The sequence below is a fragment of the Onychomys torridus genome, chromosome 4, assembly GCF_903995425.1.
Source record: "Onychomys torridus chromosome 4, mOncTor1.1, whole genome shotgun sequence".
NCBI lineage: Eukaryota > Metazoa > Chordata > Mammalia > Rodentia > Cricetidae > Onychomys > Onychomys torridus.
The window spans coordinates 56,349,370-56,361,607 of record NC_050446.1 but is presented as its reverse complement, the minus strand read 5'-3'; the positions used below and the strand labels follow the sequence as shown (position 1 = coordinate 56,361,607).

Sequence of the window (12,238 nt, the reverse complement as noted above, 5' to 3'; positions counted from 1 at the left end):
TTGTTTTTGCTTTCACTGATCTACAAAAGGTCTCAAATACACATTTCCACTGAGGTCATTTGGGGCAAAGGAAAGCACAGCCCTACGGCCTCACAGGGATCTCGCTCCAGGTTTGGACAGTGCAGTCTGCTGAGCAAGAAAAGCTATGGAGGTCTCTAGCCTTTGTCAGTGCTGCTCCTCTGTGAGCTTTGTCTGTGGTTGAGGAAAAAGGTTTTCATAGCCCCATTGCTTAGGACCAGACCTTCCACCCTCCTCTCCAGTCAGAACTGAGCACAGCGCTATTTCTGTCTCAGGACCACAGGAGACTCATTAGGGACACCATCCTCAAGGGCTCTGCAAAACTAACCCAGCACTGTTCCTTGCTTTCTTCAAGTCTAGACACCTCCACTCCATGTACTGGGATGAATGGCCCACCATTAGTTAGCAAAGTCTACATTTTCACCTGCTTATCATACTTCACACATGACTATTTGGATTCATTCTTGCCTTAGCAGTGACCCAGCTCTCCCAAGGGCCTACAGCTCCCCCTGCAGTCCTGTCATGGGGTGACCGCCTCTACCATTCATCCTGGGAGATGCTTAAAGATTCCTCCGACCTCTCTCTCCCTCCATCCCTGGAAGCATTCAGCACTGGCACCCATCCATCCCGTCTCCAGTTAGCACTGCTTGTTGCAAGCGGTCCTGTACAATTGCTAAGGTCATTTTTTTTAACCTGTTAAAGACTGAATCTATTGGCAGTTACTCTGCTGAAAGGCATTTGATGCATGTTCTCTCAGTCTCGGTGTCCATTCCTTCAAGTTCTTAAGTGTTTTACTTCATCCACACTCTAACATAACCATTTTCTGTGACACAATTTCCCTGTTCATCATTTGCTGAGCGTCCACATAGCCTGTCAAGTTGAACGTTTAAAAAACCCAGTACAATGTAATGTATTACTGTCAAGTCTCCCATTCTTATCTGGTAGTGGAAGTCCAAAGATGTTCTGTCAGAGACTTTTTTAGATGGTACAAGCACTAGGTAACAGAGGAGCTGGGAGTAAATTGGGTGCAGAGTGGTGAAGGGGATGGACTCTGGGGAGACAAAGCAAGGCCCCTGGGAGGATGTGGGGTTTGGAACCAGCCTTGAAAAACAAGTGGTAGAATTTTGATTTTTTTTTTTTTAAGCATCTTTGAAACAGAAACAAAAACCACCTGAGTGAAGAAGGCCCAGCTTTGGCATCTGATGCCATAATGGATTGAGTTGTCATAAGGGGATTGAAACAGACCCCAGAAAAGCCTTTGTTGTATTAACACAGTTCTGTGTGTTCAGTAAGGCTGGTATCATGTGGCATCTCCAACCCTGGGCAGATTGTTAACGAATCAGACAGTAAAAGAGGAAGGCATTCTAGTGGGTGGGGGATGCCCTACTCTAACACTCTTTTCTTCAAGAGGGCTTTTCTGGACCCCTAAGAAGCAACATACATCCCCCATATACTCCCATTGTGCTTCATGTCTCTTCTGAGAGTCTAGACCAGTGGTTCTCAACCTGGGGGTCTTGATTCCTTGATTACTTTCATGCTTTCACAGGAATCACCTAAGATCATCCAGTATATCAAATATGTACATTATGATTCATAGTAATAGCAAAATTATAGTTATGAAGTAGCAACAAAATAATTTTATGGTTGGGAGGTCACTATAACATGAAGAACCATATTAAAGAGTCGCAGCACTAGGGAGGTTGAAGACCACTGGTCCTTACCATCTTGTACTATTGATTTCTCCTTTAAAGCACCAGCTGCATCTTCTCTGACTCTTCTTTCTAGGATTGAACACAAAGGTTCAATGAGTCTTACTTGAATGTTGAATGTAAGAGGAAAGGAACTGGGTTAGTGTGGGATTTACAGTCTGGGCAGTGTCCACAGCAGAGAGATACCAGGGCAGCTTTAGAGCAGTGAAGCATAGACAGAGCTATGCAAACCAGGGGGAGCACCCAGCTCACAGGTGCCAGACCCCTATACCAGAGGGGATTGATAGTGAGTGACACAGGAGGTCTGGAAGCAAGCAGAATCCTCAGTGCTCACTTAAATATAAGAACTGGAAAAAGTGAGGCATGTGGCATGGATGGGGTCTCCAAATGTGTGATCTAGAGAACCATGAGGCTTCTTATCAAAACAGAGTCTCCAAAGGTTTCTTGGGAATGTCCAAAAACTTCAGCATGGCTCTGTCCACTTTTCATCTCAAGCTCTCCCTGAATTCAAAACAGTGTGTGTTGGTAAAAGATGTTTATTATGTCAAATATCATGAGAGAGGAAAATATTCTCCCTTAGTGAAGCATGAAACACAGAGTTTCATATAAGCAGACATTTTCCCCCCATTTATCTATAGTGATGGTTTTAGTAAAAATGAATGTTGACTGCTTTTGTAAAAGCTCTGTCTTCTGAGAGCCAGCTTACTATGATAGAAATGGTTGTCAGTTTTCTTTTGGCTCTTGCCCCTTCCTAACAGCAGACAATTGGCTCTGCACCTGCTCCAAGTGGGTTCTCAGTGCCAAGCCTCTTGCCCAGAAAATCGCAGTATCAAATCTCAGTCCCAACTGTGAGGCAACCCATCACCACTGGCCTCTGAGAGGGGATGCCTTCCTAGTCCCTAGGGGGAAAGCACTTTCTCCCCTGCCACCTTCTGGGATTGGAACTCTGACCTCAAGTCTCCTTTTAGGCCCCAGTATGCACCGCACTGGTTGATAACAGTGACTCACCCCTGCTTGCTAGGTCTGTCCCTGGAGTCATTGGGTAGGTTAGAGGGCGGTAGACCTGAGGTCATTAGATGTCCAGTTCCAGTGTAAGTATTTATCTAAGGAGAGGAAAATGTACCTTTTTGTTGGTCATAGCCCACAGCCTGACTCCACAAAGAAGTGCCTTATCTGTGAGTGGGTCAGTGTGCATCAGTATTGCTTCCATGTTTACAAGTTGATATTATTTATACCTTTCTTTCTGAACAACATGCTTGTTATAATGCATGGCTTATTTGAAGAGGGAAAGCATCGTGTTTCGCCTCTAGGAAAGCAGGTGGAAAAAAAAGCCTCACTCAAGCAAGAATCTAGGATACAAAAAGTAAATGCTATTTAGAAACATGTATGATATTCTGATGGACATCTAAGCTCACCTGTTTTCGTTTTAGGTTTCTCAAGCAGGCCAAAGGCTCTAAAGATCCTCCTCAACCCTCAGAGTCACAGAAAGGAGTCTGTCCACGTCTATTATGAGAAGGTGGAACCTCTGTTGAAGCTTGCGGGGATAAAGACTGATGTGACAAGTGAGTCATTTTCTCTCTGTAACTTTCCTGCTGAAGACTCCACACGGAGCCTACACAATCTTCCTGCTTAAGCACGAGCAGCTGCTGCTAGCAGTAAAGCTTTCTGCATGTGTCCTGTTGCCAGCTCCAGAGTTGTCATACATTTACTTTGCTTTTTTATTGTGCTATTGTTTGTTGAAATATCAATATTTTAGACCTCCTTCACAGTAACAATTATTAGGTGTTATCTGAAGGAAGCTATGGCTTTTGACATCTTCAAAATGTTTGCTATATTCACATTTCTGCCTAATGTTTTTCTGTGGGTCTTCCCTTGGGTTGTTTTTGTTCTGACCCTGACCCCTGCTGGTTAGGTCAAAATGAAGCACCAAGCGGCTGCTTTTAGTTGATTTAGGAGAAACTGGGAGCTTGGATCCATTGTGGAAACTAAGAGTATGTTTAGCTACTTGCTAAGGAAAACAGGAAATTGCTAATCCCCAAATTAATAGAAAGAATGTTAGTAATGTCTTTTTGGACATTTAACATTTGAAGACCAATTTCCCCTGCTTTATTAACACTCACCATATGCCCAGCTACTAGGAAGGGTGGACACTGCCTAAAGCCAGAACTTTCCTGGCTTTGTTTATATGGCTTCACCATAGCAGAGGGAATCTGCTGCACACTGTAGCCAGTAGAGTCTATTATGTAATTAAGCTATGTGAGAGACAAGCCCAGAGTACAGTTGGAGTGTCCTAGTCATAATGACATGTTTTGAGAGGAGGGACCTGGCTTTGCTCAGCTCTGACAGACAGAGATGGGTCTCATAGTGTTAATCAGGTCTTTGAAATGCAGTGCATTGAAGTGCTCAGGTAGAAGGAAGTTCCTTCTTAATAGAAGGTTTGTGGGAAGTTCAGTTACCTCAAAGACATCTGCCACCATGAAAGTTAAAGGTCCCCAACAATGGGGACCCATGCCTATAATCCTAGCACTTGGGAGACTGAGGAGGAAGACTATGGATCTGAGATCAGCCTGAGGTGAGCTACATAGCAAAACTCTGTCTTATTGAAAATAAATGAATAACAAAACATCAGCAAAAGAAAAAAAAAAACTATCTCAAATGAATTCCTGAATTAAATGAAGTTACAGTGGAAAAGTTAGTTTGTTATGGCTATAACTTTGGTATTACAGATGATTCACAAAGGAAACACACAATCCAGATTCATCCCTATTGTCTATGAAATAGACCCAAAGATTAGAACGATTTGAGGTCCATGTTGGGATGAGATAATTAAAAGTTAGATGAATATCAAACTCCTGAACAACTGTTGTATTTTCCATATGTGAACACTATTCAGGAGTTTGCATGGACATTACTATGTATCAGTTAGCTTCTGAATGTCTCATTGGAACCTAATTACTGTACCTTGTATTTGGGAGGTTGAGGCAAGTACACCACTTGTGCCCAAGCTTTTGAGGTCAGCCTAACAAACAAGCAAATAATCCCTGTAGTGTTTCTTGCTCTGTGCAGAATGCATAGTTATTGAGGATTCAAGCAGACACTTAGCACTGAATATTGTGGTTTTGGCATATGCATAAAAACCTAAGTTGTCTGGAGGTGATACTAATTTTGATGAGAGGGCTCAAGAAAACCATGTGATCCAGATACTTCTTAAGAGGCAAAGGAGGCAGAAATTGGAGAGGAAAGGAGAGTAGCAGGCATATTTAAGTAAGGGGGCAGAGACAGAAGGGGCAGTGTAGAAAGGGGACACATAATATCATGGTATCTTGGGAGTTTATAATTTTGGCTATACCTCCATAATTTTGAATTTATTTTGAATGCGGTTTGTCCCATCTTCATAAAACAGTTGAAAATTAAATTGCAGCCTCTTTTTTTTTCTTACCTAGTGGGATGAAGAAAGGTGTGTATATTATAAGACTCTAACATGTACCAAATTTTCTTTTGGTTTAATTAACTATGTCTAACACAGGACAACTGTTTCCTTTCCTGGAAATGAGGATAGATTCCCTCTATCATGAAGGCCGAAGGAAGAAGTCTGAATAGAATGTGAATCCTCTTAAGGAAAAGGGGCAAAGTGGCCTTAGGAAGGGCCTCATTGTGTCCCATACAAGCCTGAGTCCAGACATGGTTGAATCTTATGTTGCCCTCAGCAATTTGCTTATCACACGTATCATTTAGTGACTTTTTAAAAATCATGGTGTTGTAATATGGTTTGGCAGAGATGAGTCCACCAACTGAATCAAGATTAAGGGAGGAAGAGGAAGAGGAGGAGGAAGAGGAAGATGAGAAAAAGGGAGGAGGAAGAGGAAAAAGAAGAAAGCTGGAAATTTTCTTCTGTATATCAGCAAAACATTTACGTAAAAGTCCTCTCTTTTTCCCTCAAAGACTGAACAAACATGTGACTGTTGGAAGTGTTTGAGTTTTTCTGCCTACCTTGCTCCAAGTGTCATACAAATGTGGTCCTTAGTTTAGGCTCTCCTTTTTGTAAACAAGATTGAAGTCACCTTTTAATAGAAAGAAAATAAATGATGAATAATTCAAAAGAGCTCACATCTACTGCAGCCCATTGTTTTAACATGGCCCCTTTGCACAGATGAGTCCAAATGGAGTAGGAATTACCTCAATTCTATATGGTAGTTTATTAGGGGAAGTCAGACTGTGTCAGTATTTGGCCTGATTTGAAATGTTGCACCTATGTATAATACTTTCCCCACACATTTGTTTTAAACATAGATCTTACACATTAATAAATGTATACTTCTCTCACTTTAATTTGTGCTGAGACCCTGGCCACTTTTGATATAGATCAGCACTTTTTGAAATATTTGAGTTAAAACTGTAGCCTACCATGCTGCTATTCCTGCCAATATAGGATTTTCTCTAACAAAAGCATCAGCAAGGCTTCTGGAAAATCCCTTGAAGAAACAGGCATTTATTCTAGTAGCATATTGGTCCATTGGTCAGAGAGGTAACATATTTCCTCTCTCTGGCTCTCCAAATAAAGAAGAATAGAGTTGGTACCTTTATGGGTGCCTTCAATCTCAGCACTTAGCAGGAAGAAGGTCGATCTCTGAGTTTAAGGCCACCCTCGTCTACAGAGTGAGTTCTAGGACAGCCAGGGCTACACAGAGAAACCCTGTCTCAAAAAATAACAACTAAAAGATGCTAGAATTTTGAGAGGTCATTGGGATAAATTCATAAGACAAAAAAGTGGAAAAGTCAGAGAAGTAGATGAATCTGAGAATTTTAAGACCAGATAGTTCCAGTTTATCAGGTAGAGTAGTGTGGTTGCACATGGAAAGGAATTGAAGAGAGTATAGACAGCATGCTGTAGTACAGGTGTTTGGCTCTCCCTGTGGCTATCGGGGAGCCTTAACAGTATCATGTTACTGAACAACTTTGATGTCCTTGAGTACAGTCTCACTGCCTTTGTGCATACCAGCAAAGGCACTTCCTCTATGCCTACTTATGTATCAGCTGATCCAGCCCAAGGCCACATAGCTTGCTGATTAAGAGCACTGTTTGTATCACAAATCCATTTGTCTTCTTAGCTGGATGGTTTTGTGCTACTTATACACTGCACAATACAGATGGTATGAGAGCAGACAGTTACCTCCTGACAATTATTATCTACTGTCATTAATGTTGTTCATTGTAATAATACAAAATTAGTGCATTCTATCTGTGCAGAGTCACCATGCTCTATGCCCTTTTGTGGATTCACAATGAGCACTTCGGTCTTCAGTCACCTTCGATGAAGGCACTAGAACTTCTCATGGTCATTGTCATCATCATGGTGTAAGGAGACTTTTCTGCATTTACTCATGATTACTGTCAGGGCCCCTGGAGATGTCCAGTCACCAGATAATTCTGCCTCCTTGTGATGGGGAGCATTGTTCAGAAAGTAGAGCTCTTGTGGAATCACATTCTTTTTATGTGGTCATGCTCTTGGCTTTTGGTCCTTGTGACTTTGTGGGTTTTTTTTTTTTTTCTCATTTGTTCTACATGGCTCTACTTTTGTAGCTTTCTCAATTCCTTATTTCACCCAGCAGAAAACTAGGCCATCTGGAGAAATTCAGTCACAAAGCATGTATATGGGGTAGGGGAATAAGTTATGAAAGGTGCTAGAAGCTGAGCATCCTGGTCTGGGTCTGCTTTGAGCTTACTGGGATGCTTGTTGGAGAGGAGAAAACAGTAAGTTTTGGCATAAAACACAAGTGTGAAAACTTGCTTCACAGCCTGTATGTTTCTTCATAACAACCTTAGTGATTCTGAACATGTGTAAGAACACTTATTATATTGCATTTTAAGATTGTACCTGGTTATACGTATATGGTTATAAATGAATTATCAGCACACATCTTTTATGATAATGTAGCCTTGCAACTTTATTAATATTGATATTTAAAATTTTCTTATATCTTTCCTCTGATTGGAATTTATCAGGGATTTCATTCTGGTGAATAAGCTCGGGGAGAATTACAATGTAACTGCTGGATATAGAATGATTCTCTCAGACACCAAGACTAATAATTTTTAACAATATCCAAAACATCGTAGGAAAAGCTTGAACCAGGCTGGCACCAGGGACAGACAGGCATGAAAGATTAATGTAATCTTGCACATAATGATGCACATTCTTACACAAAACAATCCATCGGCAGTGTCATGTCAGTCAGCAGAAATCTTTGATGGGTGGGTACAGCTGGGCTGCCTCCTCTGGCAGGGATGCCCCAGAAAATGCTAAATGCACTTGTGATGCTCAGTGCCATCTGCAGTGTGCCCACTCATCCTGTCTTCACTGGCCTTTTCAGTGCTGCTGCATGGGATATTAGTGGCTGTGGCAACAGAGATGTGGTGTGACAGACTCGTTTCCTCTGTGGACCTGGGCTCTGGTCCTGTATGTCGGCATCCCCTGGGTTTGGGTTTCTTATCATCGGGTTGGCATTACTGCGTATTTTCACATCCAGCTCCTTTTTGTTTTTTTGAGTCTAGCATCTCCAGATACATGTTCTTCTGGTATGTAAATCTTACACTAACCTTTCAACTAATTTATTCATGTAAGGTTGCCAAAGTGATTTAACATTGACTGTTCAATGCCAGCAAATATGCTGTATTTTCAAAATACTCCTGTTCCCAAGCTTCTGATCGAAAGGAAACGTGTCTTATTTAGGGAAAACTAAACAGACAGGCACCAAGATAAACACCCTAAACACTATGTGTTGGATATCCCTAAATGACTTATATAGTTGTAACAACAATGTGGTCTTCTTTTACATGAAGCTATAAAACACCAGACAATGAACTTTTAATCCTTTTTCCTATGATTCAAATATTCAATAATAAATACTTGTTTATGACCTGACCATATGCTTTGAACATAATATTTTGCCAAACCAAGCTTTACAGTGTGGATTGTTATTTAAAATATTATTTTTTGTTTTAATTTAATAGTAACAGAATATGAAGGGCATGCCCTGTCCCTGCTTGACGAATGTGAACTCCAAGGATTTGATGGGTAGGTTATATTATTAATCTTCACATATATAAAAATTATGCTAGTAAAAGATTTCTTAGCTTTTAGTCACATACTTGGGACTGATAATTTTAAAGCATTATAATGAATTAGGCTCTGTTCATATATATATGCTAGTAATTGATTCTAATATATCATGGTCATCCATCTCTAAGGACCTGACATAGGGAATCAAAAAAGAAAAATTAAATTATAAATATCAAGGAACCCTATACTTAACATGCATATATTTGTACTTAAAATCCTTAGTGCTTGGCTTTTACCATGTCTATATGAAGAAGAACATTGATGAGAACTATAATATTCATCATACAGCATAACAATGCTGTGGTCTTCTTTTACAAGTATAGCTATTCAATAGTGAATTTTGCTGTGATTGATTAGAATAGATATTTTGTAACAACAAAATCAATTTTCTGATGAATAAAAGGTGCTGGTTTTAATTATCTCATAATCTATTGACTAAGTAGATATGGTTTTGTTTTGTTTGTTTTGTTTTACAGGTTTAGCATTTTATTATGAATGGATTGTCACATAGTTCTATATTGCATATCAATCAAGGCAACACTGTGTGGCTTTGGTTTTTATCACCAGGGATGAAAAACAAGTCCTTATTCTAACTTCCCTGACAACTCTGATGGCTGGGCACTTACCTGGAAGGTGGTTGCTTTCTTGAGCCCTGTGTGGCCCCTGCTTTGCTTTCAAGTATTTCAGTACAAAATCTCTCTGATCTGATGGGACTGTCAATACTCTGCTAAAGCAAAACACTGCACTAGTTAACTTGGGGAAAAGCATGATATATTTTGATTGAAAAGGACCATTGACATGCTTAAATAGGGCACCATTCCCATACCAGGGCTAAGTATAGAGCAGGTGTGCACCACAGCATCCTAAGACCCCCATTGATCTTTCTTCATCATCTTCAAAAGCCTCTTCCATGTCTTTGACTGTGACATGCTGGTATTTCTGATGCTTGAACTCCAGGTCATTTATGTTGCTCTCAGCTGTGGTGAACTTCACTTCACCCATGCCCTCACATGAGAACCAGTGCATGAAGGCCTTGTGGTAGAGTATGACCAAGAACTGCTCTGAGATGCTCTCTTGAATAGCACATTTGGATGCACGGTGTTGTTGCCAATGGAGGTGGAGGACATCTTCGGGCCCCAGGGCAGATTGTCACACATGGTCACCTTGATGTTGTTGGGAAATCCACTCTACAAAGTAACTGCTGTTCTTGTTTTGGATGGATAGCATCTGCTTGTCCACCTCCTTCATGGACATTGGGTCTCAAAAGACAATGACCATGGTCAGGTAGTAGCCCATGGTGTGGTTCACAGGTGGTCATGTTCTTAGCATTGAATATATGCTATGTGAGCTTGGGCACTATTAGGAGCACTGTACGGCTGACTTCCCAGGGCTATGAGGTGGGGGCAAAGCAGGGCACAAAGGAATGTAGGCATGGGATAGGCACCATGTTCACAGTCAGTTTGCACTAGGTTGATGTTGAGCTGGCCAGGGAAACAGAGCAATGTGACACTGCTCATGGCACCAGACACCAGGTGGTTGGAGTCCCCCTTGGTGGGCGTGGTCAGCTTGAGCATAGAGAAGCAGATGTCTTAGACATTCATAATAGGCATTGGAAACTTGCTTGTAATGCATTGCTGGAGTGTGCTGAAATTGCTCACTGGCATTTGAACATTAGGAACAAGGCAAATGAGAAGCAGAATTGATTTGCAAATGTAATGGATTAACGTATATAATGAAAACATATTACTTTGGGGAGGGTGTTTATGCAAGACTTGCTATCTGAGAGCTTTAAACAATGATATGTGGATGATTGCCACACGGCAATGGGGAAAAGGCAAGAAGAGACCAGTGAACCACTGAGGTCTTGAAACGCAGTTGATCTTCATTTTCCCCTAAATAAAAAAAAAAGCTTTAAAGCTTCCAAGGAAATATTAAGACACATGAAAGGTAATGTTACCATCAAAAGAAGCACTGAATGGCAGTAAAAAAGTAGTGCCTAGTGGGGCATAAAATTTAGAAGGTAAAACACGATTAAACAAAAGGGCATATAAGAAGGCTAGATGTCTATGCTATAAAAGCATTAACAGTCAAGAGGACAAGGTAGGTAATTACTGTATAATTTCATACCTAGAAGTGAGAAGAAGGATAAATAGGCTACATATGAGGAAATGATCCTGGAAGTATACATTTAAAAAAAAAATGTGTTTGGGGAATTTATGTCAAATGATGAGCAACTTAGTGTGGTTCAAAGTCCCAAGCTACAAGTGTAAGAAGATCATAGCTTCATTCTAAGCCCTTGCTTTGGACCTTGGTTATATAAATAAAAGTCAGGGTAACAGATGTACATATGAAATCTGAACTTACTCACTGGTGGCATGAGACGCTCTGCTGAGTGTGGTATCTGTCAGTGTCTTCTCTTGGTAATTACACCATATGGGGATCTAGAAAGACTTTAAAGTAGGAAAAAGGATTGTTCAAATTCAGAGAAAGAATTTTTTCCCTTTACCCAAACATATTAATTTTTAATTTATTTCCCATGTGGAAATTATTTTGCACTATGATATTAAAAGATACATAGAGCTTTTAGTTATTACACATTCTTAAACTGTTGTGTGAACTAAGTAAGTCCATTGGTTTGTTCTAATCCTACGGTATACTTATTTACTTTGGGTGTATAATGATTTTAAATTTCCATTAGAAGTCACCTGTGTTCCAAATATTTTAAATAGTTCATTTATTTTGATGGGTTTAGCTTTTCTAATAGGAACTGGTATGGTTGGAGTAATCCCCTTAATTAAAGGTAATTCTAATTCCCCTTACTTACAAATACATGGACTGTTGTGAAACAATGGAAATGTGATTATTTCAACAAGCACTTCAAAAGAACAAATTAACAAGAATTGTTCAGATAGGAAATAATGCTCATTGAACCTGTTTAAAGAATGACCATAGATCTCTGCATCTGCTCCCATCAGTTCTGGATGGAACCTCTCTGATGACAATTATGCTAGGCTCCAGGCTATGAATATAGCAGAACATCATTCAAACTCATTTCATTGACTTTTTTTATTATTATTATTTATTTTTTTTATTTTTGCTGGTGGTATTTGGTTCTATCCTAGGTCTCCAGGCTATCCAGACTCTGGTTTCTTGCCTGACAGGCAGTGACCCTGCCTGGCACTTCCTCTCATGGCATGGGTCTCAAGTTGGTCCAGGCGTTGGCTGGCCACTCCCACCGTTCTGTGCCACCTTTATTCACAGCACATCCTGAGACCCACAGACTCACATTAGGCAGAGCTCTAGGAATCCTGCAGAAGAGAGAGAGGGAGGATTGGAGGAGGCAGAGGGGTCAAAGACATCACAAGAAAATAGTCCACAGGATTAACTAACC

General features: G+C 40.5%; 1 protein-coding gene and 1 pseudogene across 1 annotated transcript in view; one reads left to right on the top strand and one right to left on the bottom strand.

Moving 5' to 3' along the window:
• Cerkl (ceramide kinase like) overlaps positions 1 to 12,238 on the top strand; it is a 104,222-nt gene that overhangs the window by 56,550 nt on the left and 35,434 nt on the right. The window contains exons 3-4 of the mRNA XM_036185880.1: positions 3,158 to 3,289; positions 8,739 to 8,802. Of these exons, the coding sequence (XP_036041773.1) occupies positions 3,158 to 3,289; positions 8,739 to 8,802 (196 nt within the window). The remainder of the gene's footprint in view (positions 1 to 3,157; positions 3,290 to 8,738; positions 8,803 to 12,238) is intronic.
• On the bottom strand, positions 9,679 to 11,224 carry LOC118581251 (annotated as a pseudogene).